Raw genomic sequence first — 24,274 nt, forward strand, 5'->3', positions numbered from 1 at the left:
CGCCCAAAGTATATTAAGGACAATACATCGAGATTCACATGTAACCACGCCTTCCATTCCTGAGGCCAGCCCCGATCTGCGGCCGCATACGAAGAGTTCACGACAGCTAACGACCGACTTCGCCGCTGTCTGGGAAGAACTGGAACCACATGGGTCCAGTTTGACAAAGTTAATGGCCTGTTGGACATCTTGTTTCAACGGGGAAAGATCAGATCCAGCATTGACCGGCTGATACAAGATGGAAAGGCGACTGAAGCCCTGCGTAGAGAAGCGTTAGTGGATCACCTACCATAATTTGAAGATGACGAAGTCTTTCCTGGAGATTTCGATATAACAAAGCACCCCTTCTTGGGACGAAATGATCAGGCATTTCTTCCATCTTGAGATGTAATCCGTGGCAACGGCAGCAGCCGGCGATATCTTGTCGACTGCAGTCAGCTCTGAAGCATGTGTAAAGTGAATCGATCTGCTTTCGGAGTTCCTTGAATCTAGGTTCAGTAGCATCAGTAACCTTGCCCTCCATTTGCAAATATAGAAAGTATGTGCAAAGATACGCAGCTCAGTGATGATGGCGTTTGCTAACCGAGCTACCACGGACCCAATAAATCCCATACAAAAACTGTTGGTATCGCCAAGCTTCGACATAGCGACCAGATCTATGTCTATCTTCAGGCCTTGTCGTATTCACGCGCTACGGCCCGGAGCTGTCGCGGAGCAGTCCTGCGAGGAACAATCCCAGGCCGATAAATCAAAGCTCAGCACCGAAAGTGTTCGCCTCGGATGCTCGGAGAATTACCCCAGAGCCTCCTGGTCTCCTAGAGGCTATCGTATCTCATGACATACGTCGTGGCAGCGTACAAGATAAAATCGAAACCCTGGGATTTGAACATGCTCGTCGAGCGCTTGGCCATTCAAGGTCATCGTTAGAACGCTTAGAACGACAAGAGGCATGCATAAATCACATTCCGAGACCCGATGATTGGTGTTGCAGGTTGAAGGCCTCGCCGTTTGACTCCCAAAACTCCGACTTCATCATGCATAGGAGCCTTTCCGCCCAACCCGGACGGCCTTCATACCGACGACGGAATTCATTGACGCGCAAGATTGCAGGTTCCATCAGTGATTCGAGGGGACGAGAGACCTTGTCTGGCGTGATTGAGCGCCGACCTAGGGTACCCACATAACGAGGGCAAAGCATTCAACACCATGTTCACGGAGGACTTTTCGAAACTCCCTATGACCGTCTGGCTGCAAGACGTCTGAAACATCAAGACCACGAAGGGTTGGACATGATCTTCCGTACAAGCTGTATGCATAACCCCTCAACACTTGTGTAGTTGCAGATATTGCTCATGCCTTTTGTAGTTAATGCCTGCTCCTCTCATCGAGTCCTGGTCGACACCCCTATTCATCACGTCGTCGCGAGTCAGAGTCTCGCCTGTGCCTTTCACTCTCTGATCGATGTCCTGCTTTATCCCGACCCCCCGTTTCTGTTTTTCGTCTCTTGTCGTCACCGTGCCTTTGTTCAAGCCGGTGGTTTCTCTCTCCGTGAGAGCGATTCTTACTTCGTGAGCGCTCATCGTCCCGCTGGTTTGATCTATGATGACGGTCATCTTCTTTCCTCGATCGACGTCGTTCCTCATCCCGATCCTCTTCACGAGACCCGTCTCTCCCGGATCTATCTTCGCCCTTTCTGTGTTCTCGTCTTCGCCGTTCGTGTCTCTCTTTGCGCCTTTCCTCCCTGCGTAGTTGCTCTAGTTCTCTTTGTCGCTCAGCCTCAAACTTTTGGCGTTCTTTCTTGACTTCGCGCACCCTCGAAGCACCCATTTTCATCATGGCAAGAGGGTCGTTTGAAACGATTCTCTCTGAATCCCTCTTCTTCCTCCCGGGGTCTTCGTTGCCCTATGCATCCTTACTCGGGGGTTCGAGTTCTGATATAGCCCCAGAAGTTGCATACCAAGGACCAACTAGCCCGTCCCTACCTGCAGCGTTCGAAAACCGCATGGTGTATTGGTCTTCTAGTTCCTTCTTCTTCTTGGCGGCCTCCTTCTCGGCTTCTTCATTCTTCAAATGGCGGCCCTGTTTGCGTTCTTCACCGAAGAGGTCAATGTGGCCGGCGTTGTCGACGATGGGCGCAGAACTCGTCGACTTGCGCAGCGTTTGGGTGGCAGTCTGCACCGTAGCTGCGCGTTCTTTCGCGACACGTAACTCAAAATCCGTGTCGTCCTCGCCCACCCGCTTACGCTTCTTCCTCTCTCTACCGATGGGCACGGCATCGCGGTCCCGAGGCCGTGTCTCATCTTCAAGTGTCTCTGTTGGGGGCAGAGACGGTGGCTCTTCACCTCTTAGGATGGCTAGGCGGCGCTCTGCATCAATTTCTTGCATGCGCTGTTCCTCGGCCTCTTCTTTGGCCTTCGCGGCGGCCTCATCTCGGCGGACACGGGCGATGTTGTCTGCATTGTAAACATTCCAGGACTTTTTGCCCAGCAGATGGCTGCAATATTGTTAGACCGTTTTCGAGTTGTATCTATATTGAAATGCACTCACAGAGGCATTATCGCAACTGGGTATCTCAGACGGCGTGGTGATGAGGCTTGATAAGATGGAGAGGTTCACGGCCACCTCAGTTGAGATCGCCGCTCATTAAGCTGCGAGCAAGTGGGGTGTGGAGTCCGAAAGCGGACTAGTCAGATTCTTCCGCCAATAGACGTCATTTGTAATGCAGGCTGTGGGCAGACAGCTGTGGCAGCTGCGGTGTCCCCACTTTGCGTCTCCTGGGCTGTCACGCTCAGTCAGCTCTGCTAAAGATACAGAGTAGGTAGGTACTTTAGGTACCCAGGTAGGTAGGCACTTACCATTTGTCGTCAACGCTTCAGGCTCATGACATATGTCAGCGCTTACAAGATTAACCGTCATACTCACAGAAACCCATGATTCTGTTCAAAACAACCCAGCTTTGATGAGCCGTATGTCTCATACTCGAAGAAGTCGAGTCGGGCATCCTCAAACTGGCCAGCCAGAGTTGAAACAGACTGAACACGGTGACAAACCCACCTGCTGGGTCCACATAAGCACCGATGCATCTTTCACACCATTCGCTGCAGCAAGGGTAAGGTAAGGGGTCTGCCGTGTACGTACCCTACTTCGCCTTAAGTCGACGTTGCCTGAACAAGGTTTAGCGCTCCCCGGGCCCAGGGACTTGAGGCGTAGACGACACCGCGAAGCCCCTCCAAGCAAGTTCCCAACATCCACCTAAACTACATAACCTCCCCTCATCATCCCACCCTCGCCGTCTTCCTCAATAACCAAAACATAACTCTCCCGCTACACGAACCCGTGGGTGACCGAATAACCAAATCTATCACCCCTCTCTACTCCGACCGAGCGAACTTCAGCATGAGCTTCCCCGAGAAGCCGCTGCCTCGGCAGCAACCACAGCAACCTAGGCAGCCGGGCGTGCGCCTGAGGGTTGAAAAGATACGGGATAAGGCCTTACAGACTCAGCTCATTTACGCCAATGTGTAAGTATCCCAACATTCCTTCCTAGTCTCTCTCACAACTCACAACCAACTCTGATATAGCGCTGGCGTGAGCTACCGAGACTTTGCCCCAAGCCGCGACGGTGCCGACATCAACATCCTTATCAGAGCCAGAGACCCTGTCCGCGGTACCGTACGAGAGAATGTCGTTAGGGCTAGGCCGACACCCGAACTTCCCGAAGGCACCATCAGTCTTTCCGACCCGCAGCGACAGTGGCTCAAGATCGGAATGACGGACACCTTCGAGGGCGAGGTCTACGATGCCAGTAGGCAAGGCGCTACACCCCTGGAAGCGATGGACCTAGAGCTTTCTTGGGCTTCGATGAAGAGAGACCCCAACTACGAGTTCACGCACGAGTACTTGGCCAAGGTCTTTGAGCGCTTCTTCCAGATGCATTTCTTCGCTCCTGGCCAGCGAACTCTGCTCGACATCGAGGGGCTGAAGGTGTTTGCTACTGTAAAGACCATCACTTTTCAAGGTGGCCGCGGACCTGAAGCCGTCGTCACAACCTCAGACCCTTCTGCCCGTGGTTTCTACAACACTTCAACGCTTCTGTCCTTCTTCAAGGCTGCCGACTCTGAACTAAAGCTCCAAGTCGGAGAACACCAGGGCAACGCCAACCCCATTATCTCGCCAGACTTCAAGTTTGAGGATATGGGCATTGGTGGTCTGCACGACGAGTTCTCCACCATTTTCCGCAGAGCCTTTGCTTCCCGTGTCTTTCCCCCGCAACTGGTAGCGAAGCTCGGTATCCAGCACGTCAAGGGTATCCTGCTTTTCGGTCCTCCTGGAACCGGAAAGACGCTCATCGCCAGACAAATCGGCAAGATGCTCAATGCCCGCGAGCCCAAGATTATCAACGGTCCTGAAGTCCTTAACAAGTTCGTCGGTCAATCCGAAGAGAATATTCGAAAGATGTTCGCCGACGCAGAGAAGGAGTACAAGGAGAAGGGTGACCAGAGTGGCCTTCACATCATCATCTTTGACGAGTTGGATGCTGTCTGCAAGCAGAGAGGCTCCGGTGCTGGCGGTGGCACTGGCGTTGGTGACAGTGTTGTTAACCAGCTGCTCACCAAGCTCGATGGTGTTGACCAGCTCAACAATATCTTGCTTATTGGTATGACCAATCGAAAAGACATGATCGATGAGGCTCTCCTGCGTCCTGGTCGTTTGGAAGTGCAGCTGGAAATCAGTCTGCCCAACGAAGAAGGACGCAAGGAGATTCTGATGATTCACACTGCCAAGATGCGGGACAACAACATTATGGATCCCAGGGTTGACATCGCGTCACTGGCAGCCCGTACCAAGAACTACTCCGGTGCCGAGATCTCCGGTGTCGTCAAGGCAGCAACTTCTTTCGCTTTCAACCGCCACACTGAAGTCGGCAACAGCGCCAAGATGAAGTCCGATGTCTCTGCAATGAAGATCACCATGGACGACTTCGAGAACGCGCTGACCGAGGTCAAGCCCGCCTACGGGGTTTCCGAGGATGAAATCGCAAACGCTCTTGGAATGGGAATTCTTCAGTTCAACGAAAACATCCCGGCCATTATCCGTACAATGATGGGTTACATTGATACTGTCAAGGAATCAGATGTTCTCACCAGAATCCCGGTTCTGCTTCATGGGCCACAAGAGTCCGGAAAGACAGCATTGGCCGCTCACACTGCCATGCAATCTGAATTCCCCTTCGTTAAGCTCGTCTCGCCCCAACACCTGACTGCTTACCGGGACGAGTTTGGAAAGAGTGACTACCTCACAAAGGTTTTCACCGACGCCCACAAGTCAGAGCGAAGCATCGTGGTCTTGGACAACTTTGAGCAGCTGATTCAGTGGAACCCGATTGGGCCTCGCTTCTCCAATACTGTGCTTGACAGACTTATTTCTCTTATTCAGACACCACCCCCCAAGGTAAGTCCACATACACTATTCACACATATGAGCTGAAACTAACCTCACGTAGGGCCGACGCATCCTCATCATGGTCACGACTTCGGAACGCTCCATCCTCAGCAACCTGGGCGTTCTCAAGCACTTCCGCAGACAGATCCCAGTGCCTGCCGTCTCAGACGTTCGCGAACTTGCTTCGGTATTGCAACAAACGGGTATGTTTGGCGGAAACGACATCCAAGCCGTCGTCCAATCTGTGCGAAACGACACCCGATCCGATAAGATCGGTCTTGGAATTAAGACTATTCTGGAATCCATTGAGGAGTCTAAGGTTGAGGCATCTACGCAAGGAACGGACATATTGGAGAGTGTCGCGAATAGGATTGTGACGGCCATTGCCTCCAATTCGTTTGACGACTAGAAGAGAAGGAATACATTTGGTTTCAAGTCATAGATATAGACGCTCAATAAAGGAGACGTTAAAAGTTCCCCGGTCTGGATACAAAACTTCTGCATAGCGCATGCCCGCATCTTGAGCAGCAATGCGTCCTTCCCTGACAAGTGATAACTCCACATATGACCCAATGCCCAAACCTCCAGCTCCTGAGTCTCCTACAATCGACCTTGATTCCGATTTGTTACTGTCTGGTTAGCAAGACCCCTAAGCGTTTCAGGGTTCTCCTCTCAAGCCTTTTCTTTGTTGAATTCTAACAAATGTACACACAGCTCCCCAGTCTCTGTCCATTGACTTTGATTTCGGTATGTTAATGCCAGGCTAGCTAGACTGAACAAACATACTTGATTAACAAGTGTGGTTCCAGAGTTATTAGGCTAATGCAGACTGACTCGAGGTGGGGCATCGGTAGTTAAATGGTTATGTAATCAACTATAGCTCCCAATGTCGAAGGTGGGGCAGTTTGTGAGATCACTGCGCTTGCAGTGCCTAGACTAGGTACCTAAAGCTTCTGGAGACCGCCGCTAGAATTACTCGTCTCTCACACCGAACCACCCCCCCTCGCCATGGCTGATCGACAGCGTTCAAGGTCGCGCTCGCCTCGGCGAGATCGCGAGAGAGACCGCGACAGACCGAGAAAACAAGGCGGTTTCAAATGGAAGGACAATAGCCGCCGCGACGACCGCGACGACAGAAGAGGCCTCGAGCGAGGCTACCGCAATCGTTCCAACTCTCCTCGCCGCCACCGCGACGGCGACCGTGATCGGGACCGCAACCGCAACAACGACAGCTACCGCCCCCGCGACTCGGGCCCCAGAGATAACAGGCCCAGTGCCTCGAGCTCGAAGGATGCGCCGAAGCCCGCCAAGAAGGACAAGCCCGCCCCTGCCCCGGCTGCTGGCGGTGAGGAGATGATAATCGTGCACGTCAACGACCGTCTGGGTACAAAGGCTGCGATCCCCTGCCTGGCGTCGGACCCTGTCAAGATGTTCAAGATTCTGGTGGCTGCAAGAGTCGGCCGGGAGCCTCACGAGATTCTCTTGAAGCGCCAGGGCGAGCGGCCATTCAAGGACAACCTCACGCTGGAGGACTACGGTGTCAGCAACGGTGTGCAGCTGGACCTTGAGGTTGACACTGGCGACTAAGAGGCTGGGAGAGGGGGCCTGGTTTTGTTTTCATTTTTACCAAGACGAGGTCCTATTATTGTTTTCGCTATCGAAGCTCGTGAGCGGCCTACTTCGGGATTGCCACGAAGTTACAAAACCTCTTACGACTGAATCAGTTTGGCGTTCGGATAGTCACGAAATCATGGGCTGGACATCCTTTATTCCGAAGAAAATGCAGAAAAGATACATAAATAAGACTGCACATTATTCGACGGGCCATCGAAGCCTCTTCTCAAACATGGGAAGCACCAGTTGGCCGCTAGGTACCCATCTTGAGAAAAGACTGTACTAGGTATGCGCTGCGAGAAGCCTGAACCGGCCCAAGTATCGACGATCACGTGCTTACCATGTGATTCCGCGAGTGCACGCGAAGACCCCGCTTGGGCTCGTCGCGGTCTGCGACGCGCCCTTGTCTTGGCAGCGGCCAAACTTTCTTCTTTAATCTTTGACTCAATCAGCACTTCGTCAATATCCTGCCTGTTGTTCATCTCCTCTCAATACTCTCTGTCGATATTCGCCGTGCTTTATAGCTTTACCCGATCCTGAACCGGCCGCGTCACGCAGTGACACTATCCCAGTCATCTTACACACATCATCGCCATGTCTACAACAGCGCTTGCGAAGGCGTCGTCTGTGACTATCGTACGAGACATCGCATCCATCTCCGTACCCGAAGGCGACGATATGCAGACACAGCTCGACCGTATCGCCCGGTCAAATCGCACTGAATACGAGAAGCGAGTCTGGACTGCCCTGTGCCAAGTACCCAAAGGCCAAGTCACGACATACGGCATCCTAGCAGCTCATCTCAAGTCCTCACCGCGCGCCGTCGGCAACGCTTTGCGTCGCAATCCTTTTGCGCCACAAGTACCGTGCCACAGAGTCGTTGCCACTGGCGGGGCTTTGGGGGGCTTCAAGGGCAAGTGGCCCAAAGACGGAGAGGGCATTACTGTTGATGAGAAGAGGATGCTTCTGAGGAAAGAGGGCGTCAAGATTGATTCGAGCGGTCGGGTCTTGGGGTCGCCCTTCGTGGCCTATGCCTGATGACGATAACAACGGGGCATTGGTATTCTATGATTTGCGACTGGAATCTGCATGCGTGGACGTTAGTCACCAGTGCTTGAGTCTTGCGCCTGATCGATTTGGAAGAAAGAAAACTTTCGATGCCCAGGTATCTATCATCGTTCCAACCTTGCGAGCCCGTGATTGCGGCACAGGGGTATTGGCAGGACGGCATGGCACGTCCCGGGATAAATACGGATCTGTGAGCTTCTTCGAGCAACCTCTTCGAATTGGGTGCCAAGATGACGGCAATACTGCTTGATCGAAGAGGCGCTTGGCGAGAGGGCACGAAGCACTAGAAGAACAAGCTCTCACAGGCATCAATGACCGAGGCGTTGTGGTTAATGGGTATCGTTGTCATGTCGCGATTATGCATGAGTTTGGTGTGGAATCATGGCCTTGGTCTAAATAACCGTTTCACGCTAAATCGTGAAGTACATTCTCCAGGTTGCAGGTTGAAGGGGGAAAACGTCGGCAGCAGACAGAGGGATAGAGCAGAAACCTCCAGCAGCATTATAGTGGGAAAGCTGCGGTACCCACCAAAGACGTGGTGTTTAATTCATTTGTGTCCTCCTTGGAAGGCCAATGCCACGACTTGTCAGCGGGCAGACCCAAGGCGTCAGCATTGGAAACCGTAGCCCGGCACTTGATTCTCGCATCTCAAATACGAGCCCGACACTGCGGGTGTGCCAAGAAGGTCGTGCCTTTCTGCTGACGGTGGACTTCCACTACTAGCTTGTTGATGATTACGATGAAGAGGACGATGCGGTGGACCAATAGCAAGGCAAATACCTCGTGTTGGGTATGGCGCTCTGTCAGCACAACCGGCTATCATTGAGAGGGCAGCTGGAAATTCCTGCGCTATAAAGCAAACTGCTGATGCATCTGAGTGTCTCGCCGACGGGTCAACAAGCACATCTGGCGATATCCACGATGAGGCTCACTGCTGCGTCGGCGTTCCTTTCTGCCGCCCTCGCCGCGGCAGCCCCGAAAGCACAAGACGAAGAGCCCGGTGCAGTGTTCGGCATCTCGTTCACATACGAGAACGGCACCTTCACCGATGTCTACGACGTGCCTGAGACGCTATCAGGGTACCCCCTAGGTAAGGCCATCCTGAATCGGGCGTCATGGCCGGATATACATCGTCCTGCTGACCTCTTCCGACCCTGTTCGGCAGCCAGCAACGGCATCGTGACGAACGTCTTCATCTACCCCCCGCCAGGCCAGTCCGCCCGCTGCGCGTTTCTAGAACCCGAGCCCAGCAGACAGGGGCTCGGGGTCTGGACGATTGCCCGCGCGACGACCGTTGTCCTCAGCCCCCCGGCAGAAGTGGGCTACGTGCAGTGTAACCGAGCCTAAGACGACTTTGGCGGTATGGGAAGGCTCGGATCATGGCAAAGAAGACGGAGGCGAACCAGGGGTAAAGATAGAGAAGGAGCTTTCTTTCCCGAAAGAGATGGAAAACAATCAATAATACGCTACTCTGTACTCCGTACTTCGTAGATAGAGATGGTCTCCCCACCCATCAGAATGGAACGAGTGTTGCACCGGCGGATTACACGTGTAACATGCAGTCAGTAGATGCGGGATCGTGCGCAAGCTCCGATTTCTGAAAAGGAGAAGCTCGCCCCAAATCATGCCGGCGCAGAGATTCCCCTTTCAGCCCAACTATTGCCTCCCGGCCCCTCTTCCTGATGGAAGCCCACGTTGACAGCTGGGTTAAGCAAGTGCAGGGGTGGTGCGTTCTGCCGAGGCTAAGAAGTTTGCTCTCTGGCAACTACAGAATACTTGTGGGAGACTCGAGGTTGCGGTTGGTTAACGGCTGTCCGCACATAACCATATCGACCCGCAGTTTCTGCAGGTACCCATCTGTTGGAAGAATTTGGTCATTAAGCCGCAAGGGAGAGGCGAAATGGATCGATGTCGTCACCTGATACATGTCCCCGGCGCCCCTGATCTCTGCGGTTTCTTTTTTTCCTTGCCCTCTATCCGTATACGCTGTCCCAAGGGGTTGGTGGCATGGCGGGCCTGGAACGACTGGCTAAGTTCGGGGGACCGTTGGGACTTGGAATAGCGACAAGGTGGAAAACGTGGCGGCTGACGCTAGTGGCCGAGACTATTGGAACCGACACCACGCCACTCGGGATCGAAGACTCGGAAAAGACGATTGCAAGAGTGCGATCAGGGGTGTATTTGCAAACAGAGGTGATGGGTTTAGGTCCGGATGGATAGATGCCTTCGCCTCTTACCCAAAAAGGGGAACAAGTTCCACTTGCCGTCGGGAAGGACGGAAAAAAAAAAAGAAGTGAAGGGGGATTTTCACCAGCGTAAATCCGAAGCATACCCACAAACATTGATAAGTATTGTATGTCTAACGAATGAATAATCAAACATTAACTGGGTTGACGCATTGGATAGGTCGGTGCCTACTGGCAGTCTCTTTTTTGGCGCCGATTCGAAGGTGGATGATTTCAAAGATCCAACTGATGATAAATAAATTAAACTATAGACTGGCTAACGTCACGGTAAGCGATGCGGGCGGGTGGTAAGAAGCTTGGACGAGCGGTGACAAGAGATGAAAGTGTAAAGAATGGGCACTCCAGAAATGCACAGCGATCAAGGTTTCTCCAACTACATGTAAACCCTACATAGTAGAAGATTGGGGGCCACCCGCCCGCTCCCGGCAAAAGGATCTCCAAGCGAGAGTTTCGCATTATTTGATTGTCCACAACACCAACTCTCTCACTGCCTGCAGGCTGAATCTTCTCGCCGTATCTGTCTTTGATGCCTTGAGACAAATCACCGAGGCACGACAATCGTGGTCAAGCATTCCAACCGGCTGTTCGTCCGATGCAACGGGCAATTGGCGAGATTCGATTTAATGCAACGTCAGTGCGAAGCCGCAACGCAACCATTCCACGCTCTTTTCCCGTTCGGTTATTTCCACACACACACACACACACACACACATATACACGCACAGACACACACACTCACACACCTTCTAGAAGCCTGTCACTCGGAACGACCATGGCCACTCGGGTGAGAGAAACAGAGAACAAGAAAAGAAGACGGCCTCTTTTCCTTACCACCACCGTACCCCCCCATGCATGGGTCTCCACTTACATTATGCACGTCTCATTTCCTCTCGCCCTCCTTCGATATCTAAGCCTCCGAGACCCCCTGACTTCACTTCGCTCGCACCAACAGAACCTCGTGTCGATCCTCGAGGTCAAAGCTGCTGCAGCCAAACAAACCCCCAAATGTTAACGGTGGATGTCCTTAGGGTACCTACCTGTAGGTACCTAGGCACCTAGGTAGGCCCATATCCGCAGACCCTGGTCCTTGGCCTGCTTCAAGGGAATCACGCAAAGGTGGAGGGGGTGGCTCCGCATCCCGTCCCTCATGCTCACCATGCTATCCCGGAGCATCCTGCCCAAAAGGGGGGTCGATCCTGGGAACGGTCCCTCCTGGAGCAGCGAGAAATGGGCGACGGCGTGGAGGTTGTCCGACTCCATTCTTCAGTCCAACTTGATGTCGAAAACCTCCATCCCCGTCCCCTACTACACCACACCACCTCAAGCCTCCTATACTACCTAGTATACTACCTGGTATACTACGGAGTACCTAGTATAGCACATCGTATGTACAGCGGCCCCCATGCGCCGCCGCCAAGGATCGATCCCAGGTCTCACAGTCCGTTTTCCTCTTCATCCATACGGATATAAAGACGACCCAATGGCCCTCCCGCTTCAACGTGGCTCATCAGGAGTCTTCCCTGCAGCCCAGTCATTCTTTAATATCCCAACTCACTCCCTCCTGCAGAGGCTCTCTCGTCGCTCTTTCGTCGGTGCACCCCGTTTTCCTGTTTCAGCCCTGTCAAGATGAAGACCTCCGCCGTCATCGCGACCGCCACCCTGGCTGTCGCGCCCTTCGCCGCCGCCGGGCTCCTCCCCAAGCGCGCCGATGACGCCTCGTGCCGCTGCCTTCCCGGCGACGACTGCTGGCCCTCCACCTCGTCCTGGGACGCCCTCAACAGCACCGTTGGAGGCAAGCTCGTTGCCACCGTGCCCATCGGCTCCGTCTGCCACGACCCCAACTATGACGAGGCCGCCTGCGCCGCCCTGCGGGAGTCATGGACTCTCCCGCAGACTCAGTAAGCCAAGCGGGAGCCAGCCATCTATCTGGTGACGAATCCAAACAATCATGCTAACAAGACGCCAGCTTGCCCTCGTCGTCGTCCGTGATGCAGCCCTACTTCGCCAACCAGTCCTGCGACCCTTTCACGGACCGCACCACACCGTGCCTGATTGGCAACTACGTCAACTACGCCGTCGAGGTGATGTCCGCCCAGGATGTCGTCGAGGCCGTCAACTTTGCGCGGGACAACAACATCCGCTTCCTTGTCCGCAACACGGGTCACGAGTAAGCCCGTCTTCCCCCGTTTCTTGCTTTCTTTCTTTCTTTCCTAAATGGTCACTCGCCTCCGTGAAGCACGTCAACTGACCCGTTCCGCCCAGCCATCTCGGCCGATCAACCGGCGCCGGAGCCCTCGCCGCCTGGACACACAAGCTCAAGGAGATCACCGTCACCCAATGGTCCGACGACCTCTGGACCGGCCCCGCCATCAAACTGGGCGCCGGTGTCCTCGGCTATGAGGTCACCGAGGCCGCCGAGGCCGCCGGCCTTGTCGTCGTTGGCGGCGAATGCCCCACAGTCGGCCTTGCCGGTGGATACATCCAGGGAGGCGGTCACTCGGCCCTCACCACCAACTTCGGCATGGCCGCCGACCAGGCGCTTGAGTACGAGGTCGTCACCGCAGACGGCAAGATCGTCACCGCCTCCCGCGCCGAGAACCCCGACCTCTTCTGGGCCCTCAGCGGAGGCGGCCCCGGTACCTTTGGCGTCGTCACCTCCGTCACTGTCCGCGCGCACCCCGACGTCGTCGTCGGCGGTGTCGGCCTGAAGACCGCGGCCATTTACACCACCCAGGACAAGTGGTGGCAGATGCTCGACGCCTTCCACTCCCTCCTCCCCGGCATGACCGACCAGGGCGCCATGGTCGTCTTCCTTTACAACAGCAGCATCTTCGCCATCAACCCGCTGACGGCCTACAACAAGACGGCCGAGGAGGCGAAGGCCATCCTCCAGCCCTTCCTTGACGTCCTCGCCGACCTTTCCATCCCCTACTCCTCCGCCGCGACCAACTACACCACCTACAGCGACCACTACAACCAGTGGATGGGTCCCCTGCCTTACGGCCACGTCGAGGTCGAGTCCTACAACTTTGGCTCCCGCCTCGTCCCACGCTCCGTCCTGACCGACGACGCCGCCCGCGCCAGCTACATCGCTGCGATCCGCTACGGCGCCGACAATCACAGCGTCCTGGCCGCCGGTGTCGCTCTCAACGCCACGGCGCCCACGGGCGTCGACAACGCCGTGAACCCGCACTGGCGCAGCGCTTCCATCCACGTGCAGTACTCGACGGCCTGGAGCAACGCGCCTGGGGACTGGGACAAGATGTTGGCGGACCAGAAGACCATGACAGACGCCATCATCCCGCCCATCGAGGCAGCGACCCCGGGCTCGGGCAATTACGTCAACGAGGTCGACTTCAACATCCCCGACTGGAAGGAGAAGTTCTTTGGCAGCAACTACGACAAGCTGCTGACCGTCAAGAAGCAGTGGGACCCCCAAGGTGTCTTTTACGCGCTCAAGACGGTCGGTAGCGACGTGTGGAATGTCGCTGCCGACGGCAGAATGTGCCGGGCATAATGTTGATGATGCCTTTGATGATGTTTAGCGACGAGCGGCTGGATGAAAATCTTGAATACATTGCCAATACATGGCCACGGGACACGGTGTCCCCTGTTTCTGCTTCACGTGCCCGCCTATCTCAGTCACGCGTGATACAATCATGTCATGTCCGTAACCAGGCTATGAGCTGATATTGAGTCAGTGAGAGCCCTCAGATACGACACGAGCGAGTCGCAATCTGACCTTGACTCCTATGGCTCTCACCTATCAGTAAGATCCGGGAAACAAGTGACAGTCCACTGAACCCATATTGGCGAATGTTCACCACTATCGCCGTCATTAAGGCAGGCTGCTCCCCTCTCGATGATGATTACGTGCCCCTCCCCACCTCGGTTTTCCTTGTCAGACGCGCGATGCATAAGCCCCCCCCCCCCTCCCCCAGGCAATCCGGACGTATCACACGGCCTCGCCAGCCCGTAAGCAGGCCGCCAAGTGCGGGAACAGTCAGCGAAACATACGTAGTACGGTGACCATGGTCTCCGCCCGTCTCCTCTGTGTGGGTCATCAATGAGAAAGTCGGTATGCTTAACAGCCGTTAGCTGTCTGTAACCCCTTCCACAGCCTCGTCGTGAACCGGCGCTGCTTACAGGCGGCTGGCCGTCTGGGAAAAAGAAAAAGGAATGTTGCGAGGATAAAGGAGGGCGAATCCTGCTGCGGTGTACAGCCAATCTTGAGACTAATCAGAGAGCCTCATAGCCAGAATCCGACCACATGATTATCAACATGAACAACACCTTGTCACAGGCCTCCAGAATCGTCTCGTCGTTCGCCCGGCGCCTCTGCGCCCGCTGCCTCGAGCCGTACGAGTCACAGCATGTCTGCCACCACGCCCAGAGGCCCCTCTGCCGCAGCAGACTGACACGCCGCCAGTTTTGACCGCGAGGTGAGTATCAGTGCAGGAGACGCAAGGCACCTTGCCATGTTTGTTGGTCTGACATGTATACGAAGCCAGGCTTTGCGTCAATAGCAACACAGAGAGATAGAGAGAGAAAGCCTCTGGTGGAAACGTCAATACGACTGAAGTTCGTGTGATTATAGATTGAGCTCAACTTTCGTGTGGACGACTTGCGGAAACCAGCAAAGGTGGATTGGGCAGCAGTACTCAACATGCTGGTGCTCTTTTATACATACCACGCAACGACGCGCGGACACGTAAGTCGTTCATTTCCATACCAGTGTTCAACGAATGACGGTATGTCATCATCGACACAGAAACAAGCAATGTCAATACTACTGGAGGGGGGCGGAAGAGTGCACGGTCTAAAGGCAGCTGGGCAGCGGATGGTGTCACGTTACAATGTATGTTCTTGGACGCTTCGTAGGAAATGGTTGATATCTACTCCCGTAGTGGATCCAGCTCTGGAGAAACCCATGCGGTGATTTGGAGGAATTTTTGCGTAATTATCGCTTCCCAAGTAAGGTATCATGTGCATCGAAAGGTTCGCAAATATTGGGTATTAATGTCTCATTCCGTATGTTTTTTTGTATGCCGGCCCCGAAAGTCATGCTGTGTATTGTACAAGCGTAAAGCCACGCAACCCAACACCGCCAGCCATGCCAACCAGACCCAGAAGCCAAACCTGAAAAGGAAACCCGAATGCCTATGTCGTTAACTAAACAACATCCCTCACCCATTCCTTTACCAGCCTTGACACCCATCAAAGCCACTGCAGTAAATCACGTTGCGTAGGGCGTCGCTGTGCCCCCGTCGTCATGCGCCGTCGCGAGAGACGCGGCGGTCCGTAGGAATTGAGCCTACCCAATGGCCCTCGACAGGCCAATGAACGCCATCGGACAGAGCGTCTCTATGACTCTTCAGTCCGGCGGGGTCCTCGCTGAGAGACGGAGCCGCCGCGCTGGCCGCCGCGCCCGCGTCCACCACGGCCCTCGCCGCGTCCACGTCCGCGCCACTCGCCACGGCCACGGCCACGGTAGCCTCCCTCACGGTCGCCACGACCGCGGTTACGGCCCTGGACCTGGTGGAAGCCGTCGTTGGGGTCAGCAGCAGGGGCGGGAGCCTGCACCGCAGTCAGTATTTCGGTCTGCTTGCAAATCGGGAGACAACGTACCTCAGCCTGGACCTCATGCTGCTCGGGCTGGTCGTCGGCCCAAGATTGGGTGTTGGAGGCAGCAGCAGGGGTAGCATCGACGCCGGTCTCAGTCTCGGCAAGATCGCGAGGGACAGAGACCCATTCCTGGGATAGCGACATGCTGTTATCGGCCGCCTGGTCCCACTTCTCGCCCGCAGCGTTACCGGAGCCGCTGACGATGTCGGCGTTGCTGGGGGTCTCGGTGGCGTGCTCAATCTGACCGTTGGTGACGGCCGCGTTCTCAGCCTCGATCTCGTTCACAGTAGCGTTGGCAATGGTGGGGTCGGTAACGGCCTCGGCAGCGGCGGTCTCGGTTTCGGCAGTCGCCTCTTCGAAGGGAGACTTGTAGGCCTGAGAAGCAGCCTTGACCTGGCCGACTACAGGAGGTCAGTACTTGGGAGGTATTATGAGGTCCAGTGACTGTGCTTACAAGTCGTCTGGAGCTGTTCGCCATTGACGCTGTAGGTCAGCTCGTCGCTGCCGTCGATCAGCTTCAGCATGGTGGCGACAGCACTCTCGTCACCGGTGTATATGGCAAGCAGAACACCCTCGAGCGCGCGGTTCTCCTCGACGTTGGGGTCAGCATCCTCGGAGCGGCGGGCAGCAGCAAGACGGAGGAACTGTGACAGGGTGAGAAGCTTGCTGCTGATGGTCTTGCTGGAGTCGCCCTCCAGCTGGGCCTTGGCCTCGGCGACGGCAGCAGCCTTCTCCTTCTCCAGCTTCTCGAGCTTCTCGGCGAAGGACTTCTCCAGCTCAGCCTTCTCGCTTGCAGCACGAGCGCGGTATTCCTGGTCGATCTTCTTGTACTGGGCAAGCTGCTCCTCATACTGGGTGATCTGAGCTTGCAGAGCAGGCTTCTTCAGGTATTGAGCCTTCTGGTCGGCATTGATGATGCGGGAAGCGACAAGGTCGTCGAGCGACTTGCCGGGGTTCTCGGCGATCAAGTTGTCGATCTTGGAGGCGTTGGTCTGGAGGATGTACTGTCAGTGGGTGTGTTTGCCACGGAGAGGATCAAAGGACACGGACAAGTTTCTTGTTGGTGTTACGAATGTTCCTGGATGGCGCAATTAGTAAAAGACGCGCCGGAGAAGAGCCAATTAATGGCTGGCGGCTTACTTCTGGATCTCGCGAATGTAGGGCGTCTCGCCAGACTCATCGGAGCCGTCAGCCCTCTCGGGAGCGGGAGAGGCAGTAGGAGCAGGGGACTCGGTGCGCTCAGCAATCTTCGCCTTCTTCTTCTTGGCCGACTTGGATTCGGCTTGCACCGCGGGGTTCTGAACGGGGGAGGCGGCCATGTTTGATAGCTTTGGTGGTGCGCAGCCAACAAGATTGGGGTCGTCGTGAGCTTAGGTGGTAATTTTTGGGGGTGACGTGGTAGCCAGCTATGGCAGAGAGCGCGCAGGAGACACAAGAGTTAACACACTGGGTTCCCTGTAGATTTGATGATCGAAGGAGGAAGGCCTAGGATCGAAGAAGGATATTCTGAGTAGACACAGAGGAATGATGATGAGAAAGGTGGGTGAAGCAAGACAGGTAACGTGGATGTGTAGGTTTAGGGCGGAATCAAATTCGGGGAGGTTCGTAGAGATCACTGATGCTGTGGAGAGTCAGCCAGTCTGTCGGCCGGGAGAAGCTACAAGGAAGTAAAAAAACAAAAAAAGAACAAGAAAAAGGGCCACCTTCAGCGAGTGTGGGCGCCCTGTCTGCCTGCATTGACTGCGCAAGCTGCCTGGACTTGGGCCCAAAGGTCCCATTTTCGGGGTGGTTTAGGTCAGATCCAAAGTGGGTTCCAGGAGCCGAAAGCACCCCTGCTACCGGGCTCCTTCCCTTTGCCTTCCCATAGACCCCCTTGTATCCACTCCCCCAGCATGATTCTAGAATTGGCAAGAAGAAAAGATACATTGACTTGTACGGAGTACTGCAATGGGGTACAAGTTTCAAAACGGACACCTAGCTAATAGGTGGTGTTTTCAGGTGTAGAACTGGCTTTCTCGATACACGGCATGTTGTCGCATGCATCGGTTCATCCTATAGCCCGCAACATGCCATCTCTACTCACTGAATGTTTTTTCTGGCCTCAATTTTAAATGACGTATCCGACAGGGCATACCAGCAGCCTTGCATGGGTCGACACCCAAGATACATGAGCGCCATTCCCCCGCACTTAATCTGCGTCCGACAGCCATTCAGTGGCTGACAACAGCATACGCGTGACTGGCGGCAACAAATCGGCCGACAGACGGCGGATTTGATTCCGTTCACCGCGTTGTAAGTACCCCAACGTCCAACGATGCTCGTCCGGCACTCTTCAGACGAACCGCCCTTCTCCACCCGTATACATCCATTGGCGCCATATTTCTCGATGCGAGCAAGACACCAACGCCTTCAAGGTCTTACGCTGTCGGCTTAGGCTCCCTCCGCTGCTAGACGCCATCATCACCTCATCAATAACATACTAACGGCTGATTGCGTCGTGTTCCTCTGCGCGGACGGCCCTGTCGCACTTCAAGAGTCGTCACCCCTGGTATACGCGTTGCGGCAACCCCTACCTTTCCAGTGGTCGAAGCTGCATATACAGAATTGGGTGGCCTATGAACACTGGAGACAGGGGCGAGATATCGCGATACCATGTTGCGTACAGTATTCCTTCGTTCATCGGAGGGTTCGGCATTCAGCCCCTGAACTTGGTCAGAGTATCCTGCCAAATTTTACATTAGTCTTCTGGCATTGAATTTGGAAGCTTGGGCGCGATCAAAGATACATACCGAGGTCACCTTCTTCACACTGCGTGCAGTGATGCCTCTCTCCCCAGACTTCTTGGACTCAATAGCTGCTTCCTTCACAAGTCTAGGAAAGTTAGGGCTTGGAGCCATGTGATCAATCACATCGGCAACTTACGTCTGCATGAATAGAACATAGTCAAGGTAGATCTGTTCCCTTGTTAGCGGCGCGTCCATGACGCGTCGGCAAACCACTGACCATAACGTCGACATTTTTGCTCAAGTTACAGTTGGAATGGGCTTTGATGATCTTTTTTACGGTACCGCGCGGGTATGCCTTTTGACCGGGCGCCATGATGAGGAAGCACGATCCGTACGATGCGGTGTTATTTGTCGATGTTGTTGAAGGGTCAGGTTCAGAGTCGGAAGCGCTGTGATTCGAAGTAGCGCGAATTCCGGTGTGACGTTCCGTTGTGGGGGGAGGCTGGTTTGTTTTGTTTGGGTAAGTTGCGCAACCGCAGCACAGACGGCAGTTCCCGAGGTGAAGACACACCTTGATTGAACGTCAATGTCCCTCTTTCTGGGGGCCGTGCATAGCCCATCTGCACTGTGCCTGGATACTGTGACCCTCCTTCTGAGCTTTTTGGAAGCTCCAACCAGAGCGCAAGTCAATCGATCCCAGCAGCTTCGGCCACATCCACGTCCAGCATCACAGCGTCACACTAGAAACCGCCAATATGTTGTCACGGCGCATGGTAAGCGAGATGCGAGCATTTGTTACCTGATCATACTGACGCTGTTGTCTGCAGCTTACCAAGGCCGACGAGGAGTCCGTCGGCGACGAGGTGGAAGTCAGGAGAGAGGACCAGGACAAGATCAACAAGTTCAGCCGACTACACCAGCGCGAGCTCGTTATCGAGCAAGAGCTCAAGAACAAGAATGTGAGGCATGACCCACAACTCTGACGGGAGACAAAATCTAACCGCCGTGGCGCTATACAGAAGGAAAAGGAAGAACTTGACGACCTCAGCACCGAGCTGGAGCTTGCCGACGAAGACGAGGCAGTACCGTACGCATGCTGCCACCCATCACAAGACTAGCTAGTATGCAATACTAATGCCCAGCGATAGATACAAGATCGGCGACGCCTACTTCCACGTTCCGCAACCGCAAGCGATAGAGATGCTTGAGCAAGCGTCGGCCAAGATTGAGGAGGATGTCGAGGGACTGGAGACAAAGTTGGAAACGATCAAGGAAGAGATGACCCAACTGAAAGTTGAGCTGTACGCCAGATTCGGGAAGAGCATCAACCTCGAGACATGAATCAATGACGATCGGGACAAACCAACAATTATATCGCATTTGCACCTCCGGCTTCCAGGCACGATGAAAGCGAGGACAAACAGGCCAGCAAGTCGGCCGACTTTTGGATAAGATACTCCGTTATCGCATGCAGTGATGCAGCAAGCACGAGACGTCCGCAGCGGCCTGAAGTCCGGCTTGGTCTATCCCAACGATACCGTTGATACATGCCGTTTTCGACGATGCAAACTGGCGGTGTTGCCAGTCACCTTGTACGGACTATAGCGTCAAATAGCGTCATGCTAAAGCCAACTGACCACTGTGAAGGGGCGGCCCCGAGGAGGCTACGGGAAGGAGCATCGCCGAGGCCGCATAGAGCGGCCTCAAGAGCTAAGTGGGTCTACGAATCGGCTCCGAGCCCAATGGCGAGCCAATGGCAGAACGCGCCCTTCCACCCACCTAGTGTCCCTTCCCCTCGTCAGTTGTGACGGGGATAAGACTTCGTGCTGTGCTACTTACGCCCGGCCCAGTCACAAATGCATGTTTGGGTTGCTAAAATGTGGAAGAGATGGTGGGAGCGAGGACTAGACTGTCTTGATCCACAAGGGTCATGTAGCATGCATGCAGTCACCGATTTTCGGGCCTCTGGGCCCTTTGGGTTATTAATGATCCATCCATGTTCACACGTATTTGATAGGGACCTCGCGCCCTTCCCCCCTCTTGCCTTTGAGATGGAACCCATACACGTAGTCGTAGCATCTTTCCAACAAGATTGGTAACGGTTTGCCATGCCCACCCCCCGCGAATCTGTTTTGGTCGATGGGCAAAGTCTGCCGAATCTGCAACGTAAGTACGGCTGTGACTGAGACAGAATAGCGTCACCATGTCTAATTCTCTACAGATAGCATCTCATCTTTGCCAGGGACTGCGAGGCGGATAGGCGAGGATGAGGCGCGCAGCATATATGAGGCTCGAGCCGAAGAGCAAGGCTTAGACAAGAAACCGGCCGCGAGCCCAAACTCGTCTGGTGACGAAGATGAGAAGACAATAATTTCCTGGGATGAGGGTGACCCAGAGAACCCGTACAACTGGTCACATGTATGCTATGCCAACTCTCAACTGCAGGCTCAGCAATTGACAAACCCAAGATCAGGAAGCTCCTCATTCTATGCTTGACTATGATGCAAGTCATCAACAGCACCATGGGCTCGGCTCTGCCTTCTAATGCGATCCCCTTCATCACAGCTGAATGGGACGTCACGAACGAGCAGCAAAAGGTCCTACCCATCTCTGTCTTTCTCATCGGCTACGTCTTCGGCCCTGTTGTCTGGGCGCCCCTCAGCGAACACCTTGGCCGGCGCACGCTGACGATCATCACCTTTATTATGTTCACCATCTGGACCATGGCGTGTGCTCTGGCGCCCAACTGGCCTGCGTTTCTCTTTTTTCGCTTCTTTGCAGGGGTGTTCGCAAGCTCGCCAATCGCCATTGTGGCCGGCATCCTTGCGGATATCTACGGCGACACACAATCCCGCGGCCGTGCCATGACCGCCTTCATGGTTGTAAGTTCACCCAATCACCCAAACCACGAACCCAGCCCAGGAGGCACAGCTAACTCTCGCAGACCACCGCCTTCGGCCCTCTCTTCGCCCCTATCGTCTCCGGTTTCTGTTCCCCCACGATAGGCTGGCGCTGGTCCTTCTGGATAGCCCTTATCTACGCCGGCGTAACGTTGGTGCCAATCATCTTACTTCCCGAGACCTACGGCCCGATCCTACTCTGCCGCCGTGCCCGAAGGATACGCAAACTCGACCCTTCTGCCAACGTTATTGCACCCCGCGAAATGGAACGCACCGATCTCAAGCAGCTGGCCACCGTGGTGCTAACCCGTCCCATGCGAATGTTGGTTTCGGAACCCCTTGTCACCTGTACCTGTGCGTATCTTGCCCTGGTCTATACAATCTTCTACATGTCTTTCCAGGCATTCCCCATCATCTTCCAGAAGCTATACGGCTTATCACCCGGCGTGTCTGGGTTGGCGTACCTACCCATAGGTGGCGGTTCGATTATCGCGGTTCCCGTTTTCATCGGCTGGGAGCAACGCCATCTTCGCGCGCAGCGCGATGGCTCTAGGTGGGCGAAGCAGGAAGAGTTGCGGCGTCTTCCTCTGGCCTGTGTCGGCGGCCCGCTGTTCTTCATATCTCTGTTCTGGCTAGGCTGGTCTTCAAGGGAGGGTATCAGCTTCGTCGTGCCGATGCTGGCAGGGATCCCCTTCGGCGCAGGGTTCATGCTCATCTTCATCGCCCTGCTTAACTACCTGACCGATGCGTACGAGATCTTCGCGGCTAGCGCTAACGCCGCGGCCTCGGGTAGTCGGTCCCTGCTGGCTGTCGTGTTGCCGCTGGCCACGACGCGCATGTTCAACGAGCTGGGGATCGCGGGGGCGTGTAGTCTGCTAGGCGGGATGAGCGCCGTGATGTGCGTCATTCCCTTCATCTTCATCTGGAAGGGCGAGCAGATCCGGGCCGGATCGAGATTCTGCATTGCGTTGCGCGAGAGGAAGGCCGAGATGGAGAGAAAGGTCGAAGAGCAGAAGCAGAGGGAGGCAAGGAGGGCATCGCGGCAAGGCATTTTGGCAGGTCAGAAAGCGGAGGAGGTATAAGGGGAAGCCGGAAGGTCTCGGAAGAACGGCCCCAGAAGAACATGCATTGCACATCTGGTTTAAAGCTGCCTCGTCAACGACGAGGAAACGCGAATCACCAACCACATCAGGAAACAAACTGGTCATGATGACGACGGAAGCACGAGGCAACCTGAACAGCAGGAAACTATTGGCATTTGAAAAGGGCGGCATCGGTGGCGTTGAAAGCAACAATCATGTAGCTACCACTGCTTGGACCTGTCCGTTGTCAAAGAGGGGTACTACCGTCCATGGCCTGAGAAAAGCTAGCAGAGCACATATGAGACGGGAGTAGGGAGCTTGCATGCGGTATGAGCAGAAGAAAGAAAAAGGGGAGAAGGGCGACTCCGGCCTCCAAACAACCATAAGCGTAAGCCTGCATGGGAAACCTGAAGCCGTCAGCAGTTTTCGTTGACATGTGGATGTTGCCTGATAGGGGTACACCTTGATGGGTCTTGTAGCCTGTTGTCTGCCCTTTGAATGCCATGTAGACGTATATTGAGGTGAAGGCGCACTCACCCGCTCCTCCTGATAAAGAGGGGGGTTTCTCAATTTCAGTTGCCCATCTCATCTGGGCGTCATTCTTCGGTCTCCATATCGGCAAGCTCTCCCATCCGTCAGCCGCAACTGCGCCCTGGGCTTCATCGATGCCCTTCCTCTCCATCTTGTGTGTTTGTTACGGAGTAGCCCCGAGCCAGCAGCGGCAGGGCGCTGAATGGTTGGGACACACTTCAACTCGCCGGGCAACCTGATACAAAACACCACCGCCACCGCCACCGTCATCACCATCAACAGTTTTCCTGCGCCTGCAGGACATAGGCAGGTACCTACTACCTGTGGCATAGAGTAGCACACATGCGTAGACAAACCCAAACACACTGGCCAAGAATTGTCGCCGGAGGGAACCCGCGGGAGTTGTTGCTCGTCCAACAGATAGAGGCAGCCACGTGCTGCCCATCGCCATCTCGGTGCACGGAAACACTTTATCTAAGACTCAACGCCGTGGAACCCCACCCTCGCGTAGAGAGTAAGATCGTCCTCAGGCCTAGGCATCCCATGTCTCAAAAGTACAGTCAACATGAGGCGGTTGAAATAAGGTTTTGAATGTTTCACCTAATCGTGGCATCCTTAACAAGGGAGGGACTGCATGTCACCAACTCTCATCCCATGGGTAATACGTCTCAAAAAATAGTACTGTACAAAAAAGAATAGGAAGGTTTTCTGGCTGTTTCTCTCTTGCCAAACACGGATAGTGAGTCCAGGATGGATGGACGCTACTCGGCAGGATAAAACGATATCTGTTGATCCCCAACGACCCGCTACTTGAATGCAATGATGCCGTTGATTGTTTCCCACAAACACTAATCACAAAAATATGCTGTGACCCAGATGGACACCTCCCCGGCATAGAATCACCATGTAGGAGTTGACACCTTTCCCTCGTCTAAGCGTGACAAAAAAGAAAAAACACCTCACCAAAAAGCAGGCAGAATCGAAGGCATAAAGACGAGCTTGATTGTATCCCCCCCTTTCGTTTCTTGTGTTTCGGTTGT

The 24,274-nt window shown here is 54.6% G+C and overlaps 10 protein-coding genes across 10 annotated transcripts; 7 read left to right on the forward strand and 3 right to left on the reverse strand.

The window, feature by feature from the left end:
• Positions 1-1,902: 1,902 nt before the first annotated feature.
• On the reverse strand, positions 1,903-2,555 carry GLRG_06307 (blastn match against entry EMBL; the record flags this gene model as incomplete). The annotated part of the gene is made up of 2 exons (XM_008096992.1): positions 1,903-2,494; positions 2,548-2,555. The coding sequence occupies 2 exons, from the start codon at positions 2,553-2,555 to the stop codon at positions 1,903-1,905; spliced, it is 600 nt and encodes a 199-aa protein (XP_008095183.1).
• An 841-nt stretch (positions 2,556-3,396) lies between these two features.
• GLRG_06308 (ATPase) lies at positions 3,397-5,851 on the forward strand (the record flags this gene model as incomplete). The annotated part of the gene is made up of 3 exons (XM_008096993.1): positions 3,397-3,521; positions 3,582-5,451; positions 5,504-5,851. The coding sequence occupies 3 exons, from the start codon at positions 3,397-3,399 to the stop codon at positions 5,849-5,851; spliced, it is 2,343 nt and encodes a 780-aa protein (XP_008095184.1).
• A 599-nt stretch (positions 5,852-6,450) lies between these two features.
• On the forward strand, positions 6,451-7,029 carry GLRG_06309 (uncharacterized protein; the record flags this gene model as incomplete). Its single annotated transcript, XM_008096994.1, has 1 exon — positions 6,451-7,029. One exon carries the CDS (start codon positions 6,451-6,453, stop codon positions 7,027-7,029), a length of 579 nt encoding a protein of 192 aa, XP_008095185.1.
• A 621-nt stretch (positions 7,030-7,650) lies between these two features.
• On the forward strand, positions 7,651-8,094 carry GLRG_06310 (uncharacterized protein; the record flags this gene model as incomplete). Its single annotated transcript, XM_008096995.1, has 1 exon — positions 7,651-8,094. The coding sequence occupies one exon, from the start codon at positions 7,651-7,653 to the stop codon at positions 8,092-8,094; it is 444 nt and encodes a 147-aa protein (XP_008095186.1).
• A 951-nt stretch (positions 8,095-9,045) lies between these two features.
• On the forward strand, positions 9,046-9,471 carry GLRG_06311 (uncharacterized protein; the record flags this gene model as incomplete). Its single annotated transcript, XM_008096996.1, has 2 exons — positions 9,046-9,214; positions 9,290-9,471. 2 exons carry the CDS (start codon positions 9,046-9,048, stop codon positions 9,469-9,471), a joined length of 351 nt encoding a protein of 116 aa, XP_008095187.1.
• Positions 9,472-11,996: 2,525 nt separating this feature from the next.
• GLRG_06312 (FAD binding domain-containing protein) lies at positions 11,997-13,887 on the forward strand (the record flags this gene model as incomplete). The annotated part of the gene is made up of 3 exons (XM_008096997.1): positions 11,997-12,268; positions 12,337-12,537; positions 12,633-13,887. 3 exons carry the CDS (start codon positions 11,997-11,999, stop codon positions 13,885-13,887), a joined length of 1,728 nt encoding a protein of 575 aa, XP_008095188.1.
• Positions 13,888-15,734: 1,847 nt separating this feature from the next.
• On the reverse strand, positions 15,735-17,314 carry GLRG_06313 (uncharacterized protein; the record flags this gene model as incomplete). The annotated part of the gene is made up of 5 exons (XM_008096998.1): positions 15,735-15,947; positions 15,999-16,396; positions 16,450-16,987; positions 17,046-17,073; positions 17,136-17,314. The coding sequence occupies 5 exons, from the start codon at positions 17,312-17,314 to the stop codon at positions 15,735-15,737; spliced, it is 1,356 nt and encodes a 451-aa protein (XP_008095189.1).
• A 1,376-nt stretch (positions 17,315-18,690) lies between these two features.
• On the reverse strand, positions 18,691-19,094 carry GLRG_06314 (uncharacterized protein; the record flags this gene model as incomplete). Its single annotated transcript, XM_008096999.1, has 4 exons — positions 18,691-18,717; positions 18,785-18,866; positions 18,918-18,949; positions 18,999-19,094. The coding sequence occupies 4 exons, from the start codon at positions 19,092-19,094 to the stop codon at positions 18,691-18,693; spliced, it is 237 nt and encodes a 78-aa protein (XP_008095190.1).
• A 382-nt stretch (positions 19,095-19,476) lies between these two features.
• GLRG_06315 (prefoldin subunit) lies at positions 19,477-20,062 on the forward strand (the record flags this gene model as incomplete). Its single annotated transcript, XM_008097000.1, has 4 exons — positions 19,477-19,494; positions 19,549-19,680; positions 19,741-19,808; positions 19,870-20,062. 4 exons carry the CDS (start codon positions 19,477-19,479, stop codon positions 20,060-20,062), a joined length of 411 nt encoding a protein of 136 aa, XP_008095191.1.
• A 767-nt stretch (positions 20,063-20,829) lies between these two features.
• On the forward strand, positions 20,830-22,703 carry GLRG_06316 (major facilitator superfamily transporter; the record flags this gene model as incomplete). Its single annotated transcript, XM_008097001.1, has 4 exons — positions 20,830-20,887; positions 20,943-21,139; positions 21,190-21,603; positions 21,666-22,703. The coding sequence occupies 4 exons, from the start codon at positions 20,830-20,832 to the stop codon at positions 22,701-22,703; spliced, it is 1,707 nt and encodes a 568-aa protein (XP_008095192.1).
• Positions 22,704-24,274: the final 1,571 nt, after the last annotated feature.

The sequence above is a fragment of the Colletotrichum graminicola genome, assembly GCF_000149035.1.
Source record: "Colletotrichum graminicola M1.001 genomic scaffold supercont1.23, whole genome shotgun sequence".
In the NCBI taxonomy this organism is placed as follows: Eukaryota; Fungi; Ascomycota; class Sordariomycetes; order Glomerellales; family Glomerellaceae; genus Colletotrichum; species Colletotrichum graminicola.